Source organism: Jaculus jaculus, chromosome 6 (genome assembly GCF_020740685.1).
Source record: "Jaculus jaculus isolate mJacJac1 chromosome 6, mJacJac1.mat.Y.cur, whole genome shotgun sequence".
Classification (NCBI taxonomy): Eukaryota; Metazoa; Chordata; class Mammalia; order Rodentia; family Dipodidae; genus Jaculus; species Jaculus jaculus.
Window position 1 is genome coordinate 31,352,796 of NC_059107.1, and position 21,522 is coordinate 31,374,317.

At 48.0% G+C, this 21,522-nt stretch overlaps 1 protein-coding gene across 2 annotated transcripts in view; it reads right to left on the bottom strand.

Annotated features, from left to right (window-relative positions):
- The window catches only part of Cltb (clathrin light chain B), a 33,224-nt gene extending 11,932 nt beyond the window's left edge, over nucleotides 1–21,292 (bottom strand). For both annotated transcript variants that reach the window (XM_004665031.2, XM_004665030.2), the window contains exons 1-2: nucleotides 21,028–21,292; nucleotides 12,556–12,602 (exon numbers count right to left, since the gene is read on the bottom strand). In XM_004665031.2, the coding sequence (XP_004665088.1) occupies nucleotides 12,556–12,602; nucleotides 21,028–21,214 (234 nt within the window). In that variant the 5' untranslated portion in view covers nucleotides 21,215–21,292. The remainder of the gene's footprint in view (nucleotides 1–12,555; nucleotides 12,603–21,027) is intronic.
- Between the last annotated feature and the right edge of the window lie 230 nt (nucleotides 21,293–21,522).

Below are 21,522 nucleotides of genomic sequence, written 5' to 3' on the forward strand. Positions count from 1 at the left end.
GGTCCTCAGCATTGCAGGTACTCAGTAAGCTGAATGAGCAAAGATCCCAGAGCCAGTAGGTACCTGGTTGGGAGAGAAGCTTAACAGCGGTTTTATATGCTCCTGGCTAGCCAGGGGGAGCTACAGGCAGATAGAACAGCAGAGCAAGTGAGGAAAGGGTGAGCCCAGGGCAGGGTGTCCAGGATCAGGGCCAGTCCGTGGGCCCAGGGCTCCCTAATGACTGTTTTCTACACAGTGTTATATCTTATCAGAAATTCTTCTCCTGTGGCTGTTACATGGAGAACAGAAGTTGGTGAGCTTCTGAACTGACGGCTACTCCACCCCTTCTAAGAATAGGTCAGGGGTGGAGAGACGGCTTAGTGGTTAAGGTGCTTGCCTGCAAAGCCAAAGGACCTCAGTTTGATTTCCCAGGACCCATGTAAGCCAGATGCACAAGGTGGTGCATGCATCTGGAGTTCATTTGCAGTAGCTGGAAGCCATTCTCTTTCTCTCTCCCCCACCCCCAAGTAAATAAAGAAAAATAAAACATTTTTAAAAAAGAATAGGCCAGCCTATCTGGCCCTGTAGAAGTTTCCATATGAAGGGAGCTGTGCTATTACTTTGTGTGTGCATGTGCCCATTTTCTTTTCTTCACAGTACTTCTTTCTGTCAGTCTGAAATGACCCATTTGTGTCTACGTTGACAATCTCTCTCCAGGCTCCAAGAAAGTTACCTCCACAAGGTCAGATAAGTCGAAAATAAAAATAAAATGGAGAGCACTTATCTCACCACCAAGTCCCCCGACCCCCACTCCTTATCAAACATGTGCTGAGGGGCTGGAAAGAGGGCTCCGTGGTTAAAGATGCTTGTTTCAAGGCCTGCCGGTCCACGTTCGGTTCCCCAGTACCTATACAAAGCCAGATGTGCAAAGTGGTGCGTGCATCTGGAGTTTGTTTACAGAGACAAGGTGCTCGGTGCACCCATACTCTCTCCTCTCTCTCTCTAGTAAATAAAAAATTGAAAAAATGTGTTGAGTATTTTCTGCGTGCCTGCACATATGGATGTCCAAGATCCAAACTTATCTTGATATTTTTTTCCTCCCCAAATTTGCTCCCCACCCCCAAGATTCTCCCTTCTCAAAAAAAGGGCCCATAAGCCAGGTGTGGTGGCACACACCTTTAATCCCTGTACTTAGGAGGCCGAGGTAGGAGGTTTGCCTTGAGTTCAAGGCCAACCTGAGACTACATAGTGAATTCCAGGTCAGCCTGGACTAGAGTGAGACCCTACCTCGAAAAACCAAAAAGGAAAAGAAAAAGGCCCCATAGTCCACTCAGTTTCAGAAGCCTGACCTCTTGTTTGTCTCTGATGTCCCCTCCCACCTATCCTATGTCCAGTCCAGCAGGAACCTCTGTCAGCACAGTCTCTAAAATGTGTCCCCAGTCAGATCATTTCCATCTTCCCCCACCCCAGCTGCTCCTGCCATCGGCCTTGTACCCCTTGTAGATCTTCTCCATAAGCCATAACAGCCCAAGCAGCTGGGCTGAGGGTGCAGCTCAATGGTAGAGTACTTGCCTAGCACGCATGAGGGCCTGGGTCAGTCCCAGCATTGCAGAGCTAATGACCCTGCACAGCCTAAGTCAGATAATATCCTATTCAATCCAGTTGTTTTTGTTTTTGTTTTGACAGAGACAGTCATCTCTCTTTTTTTTAATTTTTTTGGTCATTTTTATTTATTTATTTGAGAGCAAAAGACAGAGAGAGAAAGAGGCAGATAAAGAGAGAGAGAGAGAGAAAGGGTGCCCTAGGGCCTGCAGTCACTGCAAATGAACTCCAGACACGTGCGCCCCCTTGTGCATCTGGCTAACATGGATCCTGGGGAATCGAGTCTCGAACCGGGGTCCTTAGGCTTCACAGGTAAGTGCTTAACTGCTATGCCATCTCTCCAGCCTTTTTTTTTTTTTTAAGAGAGATAGATAGAAGGAGAGAGAGAGGAGGGGAGGAGGGGAAGAGAATGGGTGTGCCAGGGCCTTCAGCTGCTGCAGATGAACTCCAGATGAACGACCTTGTGCATCTGGCTTACATGGGTAGCGGGGAATTGAGTGTGAGTCCTTTGGCTCTGCAGGCAAGAGCCCTAATTGCTAAGACATCTCTCCAGCCCTCCTATTTTTGTTTGTTCGTTTTCTTCAAGGTAGGGTCTCACTCTAGCCCAGGCTGACCGGAAATTCACTATGTAGTCTCAGGATGGACTCGAACTCTCAGTGATCCTCCTACCTCTGCCTCCCAAGTGCTGGGATTAAAGGTGTATGCCACCACATCCAGCCTCATTTATTATTTATTTTTAGGGTGGGGGAGAGAATATATGCATCAGATCCATGGTTGGTGGGTGTGCAGTAACATAGGCCAGGTAAGAAGGGAAGGACAAAATACTGGTTGTGACCACCTTTGCCCGAGGACAAAAGATATCAGGAAGAAATGGGGAAAAGTCATCCCAAGCCTATAGTCAGAGTGCTAAAAGACCATGTAGGGCAAGTGCCTTTGGGAAACAGGCACAAATGTCAACAGACACAGGAGGAGATGAGTGAGGAAGCAGGGTTGTGTAAGTGCCTCTTCACACTGGGTCCTGCCGTTCCCATCGTCTCCAGAAAGCCTGATCTAAACATATATATTTTCATTTTAACAAACTCCACATGTATGCACCACTTTGTGCATCTGGCTTTACATGGGTACTAGGGAATCAAACTCAGGTTGTTAGGCATTGCAGGCAAGTGCCTTAATTGTTAAGCCATCTCTCCAGTTCTTATTTTTTTAAATATATTTTAAGGCTGGATGTGGTGGCGCACGCCTTTAATCCCAGCATTTGGAAGGCAGAGGTAGGAGGATCTCCATGAGTTCAAGGCCACCCTGGGAATTCATAGTGAATTCCAGATCAGCCTGGACTAGAATGAGACTCTACCTCAAAAAAAAATAAATAAAATATATTTTAAGCCGGGCATGGTGGTGCAAGCCTTATATCTTACCACTTGGGAGGCAGAGGTAGGAGGATCACCATGAGTTCAAGGCCAGCCTGAGATTAGGCTAGAGTGTGACCCTACTTCAAAAATTGGAAAAACCAAAAATAAAATAAATTTTATCTCCTTATTAGAAAGGCTGATAAAAGGAATGGGTACTCCAGGGTCTCTAGCCACTGCAAACAAACTCCAGATGCATACAACACCTTGTGCATCTGGCTTTACGTGGGTACTGGAGAAGTGAACGTGAGTCATTAGCCCTTGCAGGCAAGTGCCTTAACGGCTAAGCCATCTCTCCAGCCCTACTTTTATTTGTTTTATTTTATTTATTTATTTATTTTGCAGCAACCCAACAGACTGCCTTTTTTTATGTGAGACAGAGAGAGAGAGAGAGACTGAGAGAGAGAATTGGCCTGCCAGGGCCGCCAGCCACTGCAATCGAACTCCAGATGTGTGCGCCCCCTTGTGTGCATGTGTGACCTTACGCGCTTGCATCACTGTGCGTCTGTCTGGCTTACACAAGACCTGGAAAGTCGAACACAAGTCCTTTTGCTTTGCAGGCAAGTACCTTAACCACTAAGCCATCTCTCCAGCCATATATTTAACTTTTTTTTTTTTTAAGTAGAGTTTCACTCTAGCCCACGATGACCTGGAATTCACTATGTAGTCTCAAGATGGCCTTGATATCATAGCGGTTCTCCTACCTCTGGCCCCTGAGTGCTGGGATTAAAGGCATGTGCCACCACACTGGCTAAAATATTTTTTAATTATTTATTGAATGAGAGAGAGAATTGGCGCACCAGGGCTTCTAGCCACGGCAATCAAACTCCATACATGTGTGCCATCTTGGGAGTATGACTGACCTTGTGTGCACGTGTCACCATGTGTGTCTGGCTCACGTGGGTTCTGAGGAGTCGAACCTGGGTCCTTAGGCTTTGCAAGCAAGTGCCTTAACCAGAAAGCCATTTATCCAGCCCTTCAGTCCTATTTTTTAATACTTTTTATTAGAGCTGGGCATGGTGGTGCACGCCTTTAATCCCAGCACTTGGGAGGCAGAGGTAAGAGGATCACCATGAGTTCAAGATCACCCTGAGACTACACAGTAAATTCCAGGTCAGCCTGGCCTAGAGTGAGACCCTACCTAAAAAAACCTTTTTACAGGGCTAGAGATGGCTCAGCAGTTAAGGCACTTGACTGCAAAGCCTAATAACCTGAGTCCAACTCCCCAGAGCTCAAATAAAGCCAGATGCACAGTGCCAGCATGCATCTGGAGTTCATTTACAGAGGCTGGAGGCCTTAGCATAATCTCTTTTTCTGTCTCTCAATCTCTCTCTGCTTGCAAATAAATAAATAAAAATATTTTAAGATGGGCGTGGTGATGAATTCCTTTAATCCCAGCACTTGGGAGGCAGAGATAGGAGGATTGAGGTGAGTTCGAGGCCACCCTGAGACTACATAGTAAATTCCAGGTCAGACTGAGCTGTAGTAAAACCCTACCTCAAAAAAAATAAATAATAAAAATATTTTTAGGGTTGGAGAGATGGCTTAGTGATTATAGCTTTTGCTTGTGAAGACAAAGGACCCAGGACTCAGGTAAGCCTGATGCATAAGGTGGCACATGTGTTTGGGGTTCATTTACAGTGGCTGAAGGCCCTGGGGCATCCATTCTCTCTTAAAAATGTGTGTGTGTGTGTGTATGGGGGACTGGGGAAATGGCTTAGCGGTTACGGCATTTGCCTGTGAAGCCTACGGATCTGGGTTTGATTCCCCAGGACCCACATAAGCCAGATGAACAAGGGGGCACATGTGTCTGGAGTTCATATGCAGTGGCTGGAGTCCCTGGCGTGCCCATTCTCTCTCTATCTGTCTCTTTCTCTCTCATAAATAAATAAATAAAATATTTAAATATATGTGTACATATACATTTTATTAACAACCTCCATACATATATGCAGTGTACCCTACCCATCTTAACCCATACTACTTTCCTTTGTCTCCCCTCCTATATCCCCCCCACTGAACCCAAACCCTTTCTTTCCAACTAGTCCCTCTTTGACTTTCATACCATCATTTTCTCTTCCCTTATATTATGCACTGACCTGAAATTATGATTCTAGAGCACTTACAATTAAAGAGTTGTCTTTGGCCTTTACGAGTCTGCATAAAGTATTTTATTGTCCTTGTTTTATAGGTAAGGAAACTAGCCCCAAAGTGCCAAGGTCATCCAGCAAGCAGGTGGTGAAGCTAGCATTGAATCTGAATTGCTGGGTGTGAGCATCCTCACCACAAAGTAGCTGTGGGAACCCATGTTACTCTGTGTTTATCTCCCTGACAAGATGTGTGTGTGTCCCGTCCTCATCCCCATCCCCACAATAGAGACGGCACCTAGGGCCTTGGGCATACTAAGCCAGCACTCTGCCCCTGAGCTACCACCCCAGCTTGTCTCTAAGAAGTCTGCCTTCTCAAGACCAGAGACTGTTCTCTTTTCCCTTCTCCTCTCCTTTTCTCCCCTCCCTTCCCCTCTCCTCTCCTGCTCTGCACATACAAGCTCTCAGCTCATCTAGTGGCCCAACCAGTGATTTAAAAAAAAGCTTCCAGTGCTACAGGGCACTTTTCCACAGTCCTGTGGGGACAAGAGGGTAGGACCTTAAATCCTTATTTTACCAATGAGAAAATAGGCTCAGAAAGGTGAAGTGACTCGCCCAAGGTCATCCACTTAGGAAAAGCCCAACAATGAACTCCAGGTCATCCAGTGCTGCCTGCAGTGTGGGTATGAAGTCCTCCCAGCACCGGGAGCTGCTCCACCACACATCCAGGGAAAATAGGGACTCAGAACTCCACAGCGCCTGTTGCCCTTAGAAGTGGAGGTGGACTGTCCCAGGCTCACGCCTAAGAGGAGTTCACCTCCTCCACCACAAGCAAGACAGACATGTGCATGGACTCAAGCTCTGCAACTACAACAAGCCCCCTTGTGAAAAATGAAGACAATGAAAGAAATTGTATTCTAGACTGTTGGGAAGATTAAGTGGGTTAATCCTTGTAAAGTTCTCAGAAGGTTTCTTTACACAGGAAGAAAAATTGTTAGCTCTTTTCTTCTGAAGGGTCTCAATATGTGGCCCATTCTGGTCTTGAATTTAGGATCCTCCCCTCTCAGCCATGCAAGTGTTGGAAAACGGATACTATCCTCAAATCAGAGCCCTTCTCATCCTGGGCTGCAATTATTTCTTTCCAAATGTCTCTACCAGGAACAATCAGAGCAAACATTCCATTGGATTTGCTTCTTTATCCACCACCCCAGTACAGGGCCTGGTCCTCAAAGAATGTGAGTTGGAAAACGAATGAACAAATGACTGACTAAAAATCAAGGAGGGCTGCTAGAGAGAGGGCTTAGCGATTAAGGCATTTGCCTACAAAGCCAAAGGACCTAGGTTCAATTCCCCAGGACCAAAATAAGCCAGAAGCACAAGGGGGCACACACATCTAGAGTTCATTTGCAATGGCTGGAGGCCCTGGCACCCCCATTCTCTCTGTGTGTCTCTCTCTGCCCCACTCTTTCTCTCTCAAATAAATGAAATAAAATATTTTTTTTTTTAAATCAAGGAAAGCGGGCATAGTGGTACACACCTTTAATCCCAGCACTCTGGAGGCAGAGGTAGGAGGTATCACCATGAGTTGGAGGCCACCCTGAGATTGCATAGTGAATTCCAGGTCGGCCTGGACTAGAGTGAAACCCTACCTCAAAAATCAAAAAAATAAAAATAATAAATCAAGGAGGGACCAGGCATGGTGGCACATGCCTTTAATCTCAGCACTTGGAAGGCAGAGGCAGGAGGATCACTGTGAGTTCGAGGCCATCCAGAAACTATAGAGTAAATTATAAGTCAGCCTAGGCTAGAGTGAGACCCTACCTCAAAAAACAAACAAACAAAAAAAACCCAACAAAACAAAACAAAACAAAAAAAAAAAAAAAACAAAAAACAAGGAGGGGACCAGGGAGATGGTTCAGTAGTTAAAAGCACTTGCATGCAAAGTCTGATAGCCTGGGTTCAATCTCCTAATTCTAACATAAAGCTAGATGCATAAAGTGGCACATGCTTCTAGAGTTCATTTGCAGTGACAAGAGTCACTCTCTTGCTCTCTCTCTCTCTCAACTAAATAAATAAAAATTTTATAAAAAGCAAGGAGGGACTGGAGAGATGGCTTAGTGGTTAAGCACTTGCCTATGAAGCCTAAGGATCTCGGTTGGTAGCTCAATTCCCCAGGACCCACATTAGCCAGATGCACAAGGGGCGCACTCATCTGGAGTTCGTTTGCAGTGGCTGCAGGCCCTGGCGTGCACATTCTCTCCTCTCTCTATTGGCCTCTTCTCTCTGTCTGTCCCTCTCAAATAAATAAAACAGAAAAAATTTAAAAAGCAAGGAAGAGGGATGGGGAAATCACTTAGTGGTTAGTCAGTTTCCCAGCGCCCATGTAATAAAGCTAGACACAAAAAGTAGATAGACCGCTTTAATCCCAGCATTTGGGAGGTCAAGGTAGGAGGGTCACTGTGAGTTCGAGGCCAGCCCGAGGCTGCATAATGAATTCCAGGTCACCCAGGGCTAGAATGAAACCCTACCTCAAAAAATAAAAAAATATATATATTTTTTAATTTGTAAAAAATGGAAAAGGAAAGAAGGCCCATAAAAAGCACTGGACACTGTGACACAAAGACTTAGCCCAGACTAGGCTTAAAGTCCCTCTTCCGTCGTTCACTGGGTGATGACTGTTGAGAAATCTCCTTCCCTGGGCAATCTGGATTTCAAACCTGTGAAATGAGTACAGTCGCCCACTCAAAGGTTCACAGTGATGATTGTATCCACATCCCACACAGGATGATGCCCATGTGAGGAATGGCATGGCTACTGCCAAGTCTCACCTTTGCAGGGACATCGTGACAGCATAAACTCGGCAGGGTGGCCGGCAAGCAGGTCCTCAGAGACGCTTCACAAGCTCTGGATTTCTTTTCCTGCCCTTGCCAGTAAGCCAGTGTCAGGGGCCACCGTGGAGTTCTTAATTATTTGAGCAGCCCAGGTAGGATATGAGGCCACTTCCAGAAGGACTGGCAGCCCAGAGCTACAATGCTATACTAATCACTGCAGAGATTCTCTAAGCTCCTCCCAAGCTCCACAGAGGCACGGGTAGGGAATGGCCAGGGACACAGGGCAGGAGGTCACAGGTAAGCCAAGCTATATCTGCTCAGTGCCTCCTGGAGTGGCCAGGGGGATGAGGCATATCCGCCCTCACGACTGAACAGCTCAGGCTAAGCTGGGCTGAGCTGTTGATTCCTCTAAGTAGCTCAAAGGAGGAGGATGGAAATGCATGGAGGGAAGGAGCAAGAGCAGTGATGCGGGGGAGGGGGAAAAAAGGAGTGAATCCTGCAGGGGTCCTCCATGCTGTTCTTGTCCCCTATGGACTCAAAGCGGGCTAGAACAGATGCAGGCAAGTTTACCCTCAGGCCACATTGGGGATCAGGTGTGTAGCTGATCCCCAACTGGTGGCCCGTAGTCTTCCAGAAAAGACTGAGGCACAAAAGCTCTGTCCAGGTAAGAGCCAAAGAATAGGGAGGAGCGCTTTGGAACACTGCCAGCTAGACACAAAGAGGCCTGTGCATTCCTGACCTTATAGCGGCTGTCTTGCCTACACAAGACTCAGACACTATTGAACACATCAACATGTTGTCATGCATGAATCAAGAGGGAAAAAAAGGGCTGGAGAGATGGCTTAGCGGTTAAGCGCTTGCCTGTGAAGCCTAACAACCCCGGTTCGAGGCTCAGTTCTCCAGGTCCCACGTTAGCCAGATGCACAAGGGGGCGCACGTGTCTGGAGTTCGTTTGCAGAGGCTGGAAGCCCTGGCGCGCCCATTCTCTCTCTCCCTCTATCTGTCTTTCTCTCTCTATGTCTGTCGCTCTCAAATAAATAAATAAAAAATTAAAAAAAAAACTTTTTAAAAAAAAAGAGGGAAAAAAAGTGATGACATCAAAATAAGACCTTTACCTCGAGCTCTTCATATTCTCTCCTCTTTCTTTCTCTTATTTTTATTTTTAATTTTAGAGAGAGAGAATTGGAGGGCTAGGGCCTCAGCCACTGTAATCGAACACCAGACCATTGTGCCACCTAGTGGGCATGTCCAACCTTACACTTGCCTCACCTTTGTGCAGCTGAATAACATGGGATCTGGAGAGTTGAACATGGGTCCTTAGGCTTCACACGCAAGTGCCTTAACCACTGAGCCATCGCTCTAGCCCCTCTTTCCTTCTCTTATTCTAAAGTCTCTCTAAACTTAAAAAAATATAAATAGAAGAGAAACTACTTGGAAAGGGGAAAAATAAGAAAAGGGACTTCAGTGAAGAGGGGACAGGAGAACAAAGGAGGGTGGTTGGAGGAGATTATGATCAGGGTACGTTTTATATATTTATGTATGATGGAGTTTATCAGTATTTTTCATGGGGGGTTCCGGGTAGGGTCTCACTTTAGCCCAGACTGACCTAGAATTCACTATGTAGTCTCAGGGTGGCCTCACAGTGATCCTCCTACCTCTGCCTCTCGAATGCTAGGATTAAAGGCATGCACCACCACCTCAAGCCTAATAAATTTATTAAAATAAATAATATATACATATTTTTTAGCTTTTTTTTTTTTTATTTTTGAGGTAGGGTCTCATTCTAGCCCAGGCTGACCTGGAATTCACTATGTAGTCTTAGGCTGGCCTTGAACTCAGAGTGATCCTCCTACCTCTGCCTCCTGAGTGCTGGGATTAAAGGCATGTGCCACTATGCCCAGCTATAAATATAATATTTTTTAAAAGAAGCCAGACACACACACATCTCTGCCCAGGACCCTTGAATGTGCTGGGTTTGTACTTGTCAAGGCTTCTCCTCAAATATGCACACCAGATACTTGTATGCTCAACCCTAAAGGTAGTTTTCTGCTGGGCATGGTGGTGCACGCTGAGACGACCTAGTGAATTCCAGGTCAGCCTGGGCCAGAGTGAAACCTACTTCGAAAAACTAAAATAAATAAATAAAGATAGTTTTCTGGAGGTTTCCCAGCTGCTGGATCAACAACAAAGGGGCAATAGATTGCAGGCACATCCTGTCAGGAATCAGAAGCATCAGTGCGTGTGGGAGAGCAAGAGCCTCCCCTGTGACCCTCCACTGGCTGCCTGGATCCCAGGGTGGCACTAATGTGAAGTGACTTGTAAATAAGCATTCCTAGGGCATTGTGGTAACAGGGAGAATGAGCATTCCTATTGAGCTGGGCACTGTGGTGCATGCCTTTAATCCCAGCACTCGGGAGGCAGAGGTAAAAGGATTGCTGTGAGTTCAAGGCCATCCTGACACTACATAGTAAATTCCAAATTCCAGGTCAGCCTGGGCTTAAAAAAAAAAAAAAAAAAAAAAAAAAAGACTTCCTGCCGAGACTGGACTCCTCAGAGCCCCTCATGTGAAGTGGGGCTGGGCAATACAAGTAGCCAGAAAGAAGACAAGGATTGCTGAGTCAACCAAACCCCAGAAATGGTGGATTTCCTGTGTGACTTTGCAAGACCCTCAACCCCTCTGAGTCTAAAGCTTCTAATCAATCTGACAAACAAAAGTATTCTTCTCACAGTGTTGAAGGTCCTCCCAGGGTTCCAGGTTCATCTCCAGCTCCAAGTCCACTTGGAATATAGGCCTTTCTGCCCAAGCAGAGTCCTTGTGCATGAGCCCAGACTCTACTGCCCCAGGTCTCAAGGATCTAACAAACAGTCCAAGAATAACATTGATTCTTTGACTCTGTGAGACTCAATGGGACACGAAGTTACTGAAATCCTAGAGAGTAACTTTTCTAGCTTGCTGATAGTTGAGTAATTTTCCAGAAACGAGGCTAGGCCAGTTTTCCTGTGTAAGATCCCAGCCCATCCCACTTACATAAGTGAGTATTGTTTATTCTCCCTGCAGTTCAGGAGGCCAACTCCTACAGGGTGGAGCTCAGGAGACCCAGAAGCAGTAGCAGCTCTTGAGATCCAGAATCTTTGGCTTAATCTGAGTTTGGAACTAGGGCTCATGCAGGGGAAGCTGAGCCCTATCTATACATCTAGAGGGTGGGCAGGGCCAGCTCTGTGCACCCATGGGGTTCCGTGGATACATCAGTGGTCTGGACTCTCTAGATGCAAGTATGTTTTGTTGTTGTTGTGATTTTGTTGTTTTCCCAGGTAGAGTCTCACTGTGTCCCAGGCTGACCTGGAATTCACTATATAGTCTCAGGGTGGCCTCGAACTCATGGCGATCCTCCTACCTCTGCCTCCCAAGTGTTAGGATTAAAAGTGGCTGCCACCACGCCTGGCCTAAGTATTTTTTTTTTTAAAATAACAGTTTTATTTATTTATTTGAGAAAGATAAAGGGGTGGATATAAAGAGAAGGAATGGGCACACCACAGCCTCCAGCCACTGCAAACAAATTCTAGATGCATGCACCACCTTTTGTATCTGGCTTATGTGGGTACTGAGGAATTGAACCTAGGTTCTTAGGCTTCACAGGCAAATGTCTTAACTGCTAAGTCCCTGCTAAGTGCTGAGATTAAACTTAAGGGCTTCCCCTGAGCTCCCCCAGGCTGAGAAACTGTCATGAACTAGAAGTACTACTTCCCATTCCCCCATCCATTCCTACTCTCACTTCCTTTGGTGGGGACAGGAACTCAGGGCCTCTTGCTCTCAGGGCCAGCTATTGTTAACATTTGGTCCACTGCTTTCTAAATATTTAAAAAATAAGAGTTTTGGACTGGCGGAATTGCTCAGTGGTTAAAGGCTCTTGTTTGCAAAGCCTTTTGAGTTCAGTTCCCCAGTACCCATGTAAATTAGCCAGATACACAATGTGGTACATATACCTGGAGTTAGTTTGCAGTGGTCAGAGGAGCTAGTGTACTCATACTCTTTTTTTCCCCTCTCTTCTCTTTCTCTCTCTCTAATGAACAAATATAAATAATTTTAAGTTTCATACTGTGCAAGCTGCTTTTTCCACTTACTAAAATGAAGTTAATTTTGCCTGACAGTACAGGAAGCTCTGATTGATGTTGCTGTAACAACAGCATCAATTTCCAGTCTACGTACCCAGGCCCCTGAAGCTGGACACTTAAGGCATTTCCAGTTTGTCTGATATTATAAAATAATCCTTCAGAGAATATGGGTGTACTTGTCCAGTGATTTGCTTAGGGAAAATTCCAGGTGGAATCTCTGGGCTTGCCCAGCTATAAAATGCTCATGAGTATGGGAGATGGCCAGTCAATTAAGCCTCCCACGAGCAGTTGCAAGCTCAGGCGGAGAACTATGTTTCCTTCATTCCATGCCTCTGTGTGCCACTTTATCTCTCCCTCCTGAAAGTGGATGTCTTCAAGGACAACCTAAGGCTTTCCATATCAGCCCCTGTTCTAATGGTCCCTCCCTCACAAGACAAAAAAAAACACAGAAAGAACCCCATGTTCTGATGGTGTCACCACAAGTAACAGACACTGAGGCTGTCAACCCCACCTCTGCTAAGACAGAATCCCGCTTACCTGAAACACATCGCCATTGACAGTAGTCCCCATGTCCTCAGATCCAGCTAGAAAGAGAGCAAGGAATTCGCATCACTCATCCAGCTTACAAAACGGAACAGTCCTACATTCGCCTCTGGAGCCAACCTCAGTCTATGCCCATGTGCACGCTGACACCCCCAACCACAGACATAATGGAAACAAACAGTGGTGAGACTCAATCCTATCCACAATGCCTTGCCACAGTCATTATCACACTTTTCACCACAGCCCTACGATGAAGTTTCTAGTGACCCATTTTACAGATTCTCAAGTGGAAGCTCAGAAGGGCTACTGCAGTGGTTCAAGGTCACCCAGCCAGAAAACAACTCCTGACCTACCTGAAGTTAACTGTGGAGCCTAGGCCACCCCGGTAAACAGACCAAGACACTGCAGGCTTGGGGTGGGGCTACCAGGGATGAGGAAGAAAGGGCCCTTCGTCTCAGCCTGTACTGGAGGAGCCGGACTCACAGTTCCCCCTGGGCAACATCTGGCCTATTTTTCCTCTCCGTGCCCCTCCCAGAAGGATTTTAGTTTCCCTGCTATGGTGACTCCTCCCTCCTGATCCCTCTGCCTAACATCCGATTAGTCACAAACTGACTGCAGCTTCTGCTACGGTGACCCTCAAAGTTGCTCTCCACTCGCTCCCTGATGCCCAGCACACCCTGGGCTCTTACCATCTTGTACCTGCACACCTGCTTTGGTCTGTTTGTCCTGCTATGCAGACACCTGTAAGGTTTCCGCTGTACCTCTTTCTCAGCACTGTCTTCTCCTCAAACGTGTCCATGCCTGGGACTTGGCCCTTTGTACAAGTCAATCACTAGTTGGTGGATAAAGAAGTGAGTCTTTCCTTCCTTCTCTCTTTCTACCTTTTTTTTTTTTTTTTTTTTTTCCTAGAGAAACTAGCCAGGCATGGTGGTGCAAGCCTTTAATCCCAGCACTCGGGAGGATCGCCATGAGTTCAAGACCACCCTGAGACTACAGAATGAATTCCAGGTCAGCCTGGGCTAGAGTGAGACCCTACCTCAGGGGAGGAGGGGAAAGGCATGCACTAAGTAAACTAAGTTTTTGTGAATTGTTTTTATTTATTGGTGTGTGTTTTCATACTGAGAGGAAATAGACAGAGTGACTGGGCACCTAAACAGAAAGAGGGCAGGATGATCTGCATGCACTTGCTAGAATTCTTACCTCTTACCTAGACCTGCTTTTCCACAAGCAACCTGGGCCCCTCCTGGGAGACGGGTCTCTGATTTAAACATTGTGGTTGGTCAAGTTCAACTTGGCTAGCCTCTGCCTGAGATAGCCCCTAGCCCTAACCAATAACCTGCCCCTTGCCAGAGGACAAGGCCCACCACCACAAGGTTATAAATGCCCCCAATTTTCTTTCAGATAGGGTCTCACTCTAGTCCAGCCTGACCTGGAATTCACTATGGAGTCTCAGGGTGGCCTTGAACTCAGAGCAACCCTCCTACCCCTGTCTCCCAAGTGCTGAGATTAAAGGCATGTGCCGCCATGCCTGGCTTATAAATACCTTTGCAAGGAGGGGAAGGCATAGTCTCTGAGCTGCCTGACCACTTGGGAACTTCCAGCTGTTGGTGAGTTTTTCCTTGGCTGGGCCCAGCCTGGCCAGCCTAGGGGAGAGCCTCCTAGCCTTACTCTCCACAAGGGCCCTTTAGCCTCTCCAGCTCCCCACATGGCAGGAGCTCTTTGAACTTTCTTTTTTTCTTTTCTTTCTACAGTTTTCCCAGGCCCCCCACATGGGCTTTCTAGCCACATGGGTGTCTTTCCTTGGCTCTGTACTTCCCTAAATAAATATAATAATCATTTAATAATTATCCTTCTCAGTTTTTTAATTCAATTATTTGATTAAAAATTTGACATGGTGGGCTAGAGAGATAGCTTATCTGTTAAGGCGCTTGCCTATGAAGCCTAAGGACCCATGTTCGACTCTCCAGATCCCACTTATGCCAGACACACAAAGGTGAGGCAAGAGTAAGGTTGCACATACCCACTAGGTGGCGCAAGCATCTGGCGTTTGATTGCAATGGCTGATATAGATGTAGATGTAGATATAGATATAGATATAGATATAGATATAGATATAGATATAGATATAGATATAGATATAGATATAGATATAGATATAGATATAGATATGTGGGTGGGTGGGTGGATGGATGGATGGATGGATGGATGGATGGATGGATGGATGGATGGATGGATGGATGGATAGATAGATAGATAGATAGATAGATAGATAGATAGATAGATAGATAGATTTTGAGAGGAAGAGAGAGAGAATATGGCATGTCAGGGCCTCTTGATTCCAAACACATGTGCCATTTTGTGTGTCTGCCTTTACATGGGTACTGCAGAATCTAACTTGGGTCATCAGGCTTTGAAAGTAAGTGCCTAGAACCACTGAATCGTCTTCTGAGCCCTTTTTTTTCTTTTTGTTGTTTTGTTTGCAAGGTAGGGTCTTGCTCTAGCCCAGGCTAACTAAGAATTCACTATATAGTCTCAGGCTGGTCTCGAACTTAAAATAATCCTCCTACTTCAGCCTCCCAAGTGCTAGGATTAAAGGCGTGCACCACCATACCCAGCCCATTTCTTTTTTCTTTTTAAGGAAAGAATGAATTATGGCTTTTACCAATTCACAGGCCTCCCCATCCCTTTTTCAAACCAGCTGCCAGGGCTGATATTGGAGCACTTAACTATGTCAGTCTTCTGGTTAAAAAGATCATGGAGGGCTGGAGAGATGGCTTAGTGGTTAAGCGCTTGCCTGTGAAGCCTAAGGACCCCGGTTCGAGGCTCGGTTCCCCAGGACCCACGTTAGCCAGATGCACAAGGGGGCGCATGCATCTGGAGTTCGTTTGTAGTGGCTAGAGGCCCTGGTGCGCCCATTCTCTCTCTCTCTCTCTCTCTCTCTCTCTCTCTTTCTCTCCCCCCCTCTCTCTCTGTCTTGTCCCTCTCAAATAAACAAGTAAAAATAAATAATTAAAAAAAAAAAAAAAAAAAAAAAGATCATGGAGGAGCTGGGCGTGGTGGCGCATGCCTTTAATCCCAGCATTCGGGAGGCAGAGGTGGGAGGATCGCCATGAGTTCAAGGCCACCCTGAGACTACAGAGTTAATTCCAGGTCAGCCTGGACCAGAATGAGACCCTACCTTGAAAAAACAAACAAACAAACAAAAAAAGATCATGGAGGACCCAGGCATGGTGGCACATGCCTTTAATCCCAGCGCTCAAGAGGCAGAGATAGGATGGTGAGTTCAAGGCCACCCTGAGACCAGTAAGTGAATTCCAGGTTAGCCTGGACTAGAGTGAAAGCTTACCTTGAAAAAAAAAAAAAAAGACAATGGAGGGCTGGAGAGATAGCTTAGTGGTTAAGGCACTTGCCTTTGAAACCAGAGGATCCAGGTTTGATTCCCCAGTATAAAGCTAGATGCACATAGCGACACATGCATCTGGAGGTTGTTTACAGAGACTAGAGACCCTGGCCCACCCATTCTCTCTCTGTGTCTGCCTCTCTCTCTATATATATATATGTCTCTTCCCCTTTCTCTTTCTTTCTCTCCCTCTGTCAAATAATTAAATAATTTTTAAGTGCTGAAAAGATAATGGAAGCCTGGTATGGTAGAGCATGCCTTTATTGGAGGCAGATATAGGAGGAGCACCGTGAGTTCAAGGCCAGCCTGAGATTACACAGTGAATTCCAAGTCAGCCTGGGTGAGAGCAAGACCCTACCTCCAGAAACAAAACAAACAAAAAACGTAATAGAGGCCCTGCATAGTGGTACAAGCCCGTGGTCTCAGTACTTGGTAGATAGAGACAGGAAGGTTGGGAATTCAAGGTCACTCTCAACTACAAGTTTGAGACCAGCCTGGGCTACATGAGACCCTATCAACAACAACAATGACAAAAGATAGTAAAAGCAAACCAAAAAGAAACCCACTTCTCTTGGGCCACAGAGGCCTAAACAGCCTGCTCCTGCCTTGGGGACTCTGCAAATGCTGCTGTTCCCTCTAGGAAGGCTCTCTTACATATTTCCACATGGACTGCTCCCTCCTTCTCTCCCTCCCTCCATATCTGCTTGAAATGCCCTCATTCCTGATCACACTCCTCATTCATTCCTCAGGCCCTGTTCCTCCCACAGTATCTGTGCTATGCCAACCTGCTCATTGGTGTTATTTTCTGTCTTCCCCGTTTGAATGGACCCTCCAATGAGGACAGTGACTTTGTTGTCCATGTTGACACCTGATACAGTGGCCTGACACATAGCCTGGATTCAATAAATATTTGTCAAATGAGTGCACCTAACCCAGGAGCATGGTTTATGGGAGGATTTGCAATCTGGCCTGGCCTTTTTTTTTTTTTTTTTTTTCCTGACTCATACCCCACTAGTCCCTCCTACAAATCCAGATTCTGCTTCCTGATTCTTTTTAGCCCTTTCCAAAGAATCCTTTGGGGTTGGTGGGGGTGGGAGCAGGATCTCACTACAAAGCCCAGGCTGGCCTTGAACTCTCCCATCTGACCCATTTAGCCTATTTATTGAAATTACAGATCACGCCTCTGCTGTACCCAACCTTAATATGTTGGGGGGGACTGGAGAGATGGCTTCGCGGTTTGCCTGCAAAACCAAAGAACCCAGGCTCAGTTTCCCAGAACCCACATAAGCCAGATACACAAGGTTGCTCCTGCATCTGGAGTTTGTTTGCAGTGGCTAGAGGCCCTGGTGTGCCCATTCTCCTCTCTCTCAAATACATAAGTAAATAACATCTTTTCTAAAAAAGAATACTTTAGCCGGGCATGGTAGCAAATGCCTTTAATCCCAGCATTTGGGAGGCAGAAGTAGGAGAATCGCCATGAGTTCAAGGCCACCCTGAGACTATATAGTAAATTCCAGGTCAGCCTGAGCTAGAGTAAGCCCCTACTTTGTAAAACCAACATATATGTGTGTGTGTGTGTGTGTGTGTGTGTGTGTGTGTGTACATATATACATACACACACACACACATACCCCTACTTTTTTTGTTTTGAGACTTATTCCTTCTCCATCATCAGTTTATAGTTCACCTGGTCTGGGAGCCTTTGCCTGCTTCCCTTACTTCCCTAGGCCTTCACTGAATACTCTAGGCATCCTGGAATACTAAACAGCAGCCCTCATTCCCTTGTGCAATGACTTGAGACCCCCAGGGATATGTACTTCCTATAAAAACACCATATATTGTTTGCATCTATAAGGGTTACTGCATAGAATGGGTGAGCAGTAACTGGTGGCCAAATGAAGTTGCCCATTATAACTGGCAAGGCCTCTCTGAAACTGCCATGCCTCCTAACCATGAGCCACGGGAGGCCATACAAGGTGACAGCAGAGGGACAACTAGCCATGTGCCAGCCAGATAGTGCCGTGAGCAGCTGCAGAACTCTCGGCCTGAAAGGACTGAGGGGGGTACTCGATCGCTTTACAGTAGTCCACTGTGCATGTAAATTATAACTGACTTTGCAGAGTAAAACAGTGATTGCGGGCTGGAGAGATGGTCAAGGCATTTGCCTGCAATGCCTAATGGGTAGGGTTTGTTTCCCTAGTACCCACATAAAGCCAGATACACAAGGTGGCGCATGCATCTGGAATTTGTTTGCAGTGGCTGGAGGCCCTGGTGTACCTATTCTCTCTTCCCCCTTTCCCGTCTCACCTTGCAAATAAATAAATAAATAATATATATATATATACATATATATATGTATATATGTATATATATATACACACACACACATACATACATATACATATATATATGTATATGTATGTATGTATGTATGTATTTAGGGCTGGAGAGAAGGTTTAGTGGTTAAGGTACAAGGTACTTGCCTGTTAAACCAGACACAAAGTGATGCAAGCAAGCGATGTCGCACGTCGCACATGCTCACAAGGGGGTGCATGCATCTGGAGTTTGTTCACGGTAGTTGAGGGCCCTGGCACACCCATTCTCTCTCTCTTAAAAATTATATATATAGGGCTGGAGAGATGGCTTAGCGGTTAAGCGCTTGCCTGTGAAGCCTAAGGACCCCAGTTTGAGGCTCGCTTCCCCAGGTCCCACGTTAGCCAGATGCACAAGGGGGCGCACGCGTCTGGAGTTCATTTGCAGAGGCTGGAAGCCCTGGCGCGCCCATTCTCTCTCTCTCCCTCTATCTGTCTTTCTCTCTGTGTCTGTTACTCTCTAATAAATAAATAAAAAAAATATATATATAGATATATGAACATATAATACACATAAATATATATAATATATGAACATAGATTTAACATATCTATGTAATATATAAACAGTCGTTGCTTCTGACCTACTATGGGCAGCCATCACCCCCACCCATGAAGAGAGAGTTCTTACTACCCAAATGCCCTGGTCTGTAAATCAGGGTGGGCTGCAAGGGTACCTAGGGCAGCATCTTGCTCAGAGGGGCTTCTTCTGGGGGGTCCATTCCTGATGCTGTGGGCCCGCAGGCATGGCCTGTTGGAGACGTTGCACCACCCTGTCTCAGACCCCTCCTCTGCAAGGGCAGATGAAATACCAGGGGTCCACCTCGGCCTCCAGAAAGACTTTCTACTCTGATCTCCAGGTGTGGCAGAGCAGTGCCAGCCTCGTGGAGACCCCAAGCACACCCACATGTGAATGATAAGTGTGTGTTCCACCTCAGCATGCTCGGGTTCCCGGGCACTGATCACTGTGAGTGTGCAACAGAGCCAGCAGGCAGGAGCAAGGCCGAGGAAAGTCCCAGGGGATCGTGGCTGGGTGTGTGGCCTCCTCAGATGCCTAGCCCATATTGGGAAGAGAGTCCAGAACATTCCTTTGAGCTTACAGAGGCTAAGCAGGGGAAATGAGCTTGCCCAGAGCTGACTAGCAAGTCACAGCCAGGCCTGGAGCCCAGAGAACAGGGTGTGACAGTGTAGATCATTTGGGCCCTACCCAAGGCTGGTGAACGGAAACAGTCTCCTTGGCCAGGGCTGACTGCAGATCCCGCCCAGAGGACAGGCTCAGTGTGGCTGGAACTGGGCCTACACCAGCCATCTCTTTCCCCAAGGACCAACATCAGCGTGCTCTGCACAGGAACTGCTCATCAGAGGACTGTCTTCTAAGTAAGGGAGGTGACTCAGAGGTGTGGACTGGTGGCTGCTGTTGAAGCCAGCTTCTGCCCAGCTCCCGGCAAGCTCTGTCCTCTTTCCTCAGCCAACCAGGGATTTGGGCGCTCACTGCTGCCCAGGACAGGACAGCTGCCTGGCACTCCCTAGGCTTAGAAGCATCGGGGCCATCCCCTCTGTGCCTGGCCGAGCGCTGAGCTCCCCTCCTGCAGTACCTCCCGGCTCCCCACTCTGCCACTCAGGAGAGTAGCTAGGTACCCACAGCTTCAGCAAGTCTGGGTCATCCTCAGAGGGCTGTCCCTGGCAGCTCCCCCCTCCCCTCCCATGAATGCCACCTGCTGTTCCTCTTCCTGTCATCTCAGATCTGAGGCCGGTCAGTGCACTACCGGTGCAAGCTATAAACCCGAGGGACAGAACAGCATTACTTCTCCAACTCCCAGCCCCCTCTGGCTCCCTTCAGCGTGAACTCCACCAGTCTTCTCCGGACAACCTGGAGCCTCCCACAACAAGCAGGCCAGATGAGGAAAAGAAGAGCTCTCATCCGGGCTGTGCACACAAACGACTACCGTGCACTAGCAAGGACAGGTTATTTCCCAGAAGTTCCCAGGGACGCGGGAGGGGCCACAGCTGAGTCAGATCTCTATGGCTAGCTTTGACAGGTAGCCCAAGACCCCTGCCTCCTCCCTGGTCCGTCCAATCATCTCCCAGGGAGACCAAGGCAGCCTTTGAAAGAACATGGAGTACAGAGCAGGGAGGAGGAGACCTGAAACCAGGTCCCCAGATCTAACACTCATGACTATGCGACTCTGGCCAAGACACTCCAAACTCCCTGGGCCTCCAGCTGTCTTATGTCATGGGGGAGACAGAACTCATTCATTGCTGTGTCTATCCCCGGTGTGGCTGGCACACAGCAAACGCTGAAGGAATACTGCACGTGATGATTGTGGAAGAGCCCCGCGTTCTGCCCACGCCTGCACTCCTATGCTGGGACAGCCAGGCTCTATTAGAAGGCTCAAGAAAGGACTCTTAAGATTGGGCAGGGGACGGATCCCCGAGCCAGACTAGTGGAGGAGCTGGCGAAGGAATGAAATGTTATGACTGGATTCCTCTCCCCAGATCTCAGCAGCTGCAGGGACCTTACCTGGAGGAACCCCCTATTTCTTTCAGCGCCCCCCACCCCCGCCCGCTTGCCGGTAGCAGGTCTCCTTCCAGTGTGTGCCACCGGGTGGTGTGAGCCTGGGCCTCCGGCCCCCAGATGGCGTCCTCCGCCCCCCCCCACCAACCCCCAGCTCCCAGGCCACCGCGCTGACTCACCCCCACTGGCCAGTCCCGGCTGCGCCGAGGCCACCTGGCCGCCGGCAGGTGCCCCGAAGCCCTGGTCGTTCTCTATGCCGGCGATCTCGCTCTCCTGCTGGGCCAGGAAGGCGGCCGCCGGGTCCTCCTCGGCGCCCTCCGGGGCCCCGCTCTCGGGCGAAGAGAAGAAGCCGAAGTCATCAGCCATGTTTTTTCCACGCGTGTGTGTGCGTGTGCGTGTGTGTGTGCGTGTGTGCGCGCGCGCGTGTCTGGCTGGAGCCTCGGGCCGGCGCTCGGCGCTGTCACCCTGGCGCGCGCGGGGACGGGCTCGGCGGGACGTCCTGCTCTCGCCGCCGCCGCCGCCGCCGCCCGGGCCCGCTCGCCTGTCACTGCGGCTGCAGCCGGCGCCGCGGCGGGCGGGAGGAGCCCGGGACCGGAATGCGGTGATGTCAGCGGCCGCGGGAGGGGCGCGCGGCGCGGCGGGGAGGACGCAGGAGGGCCGCAGCCGGTCGCAGC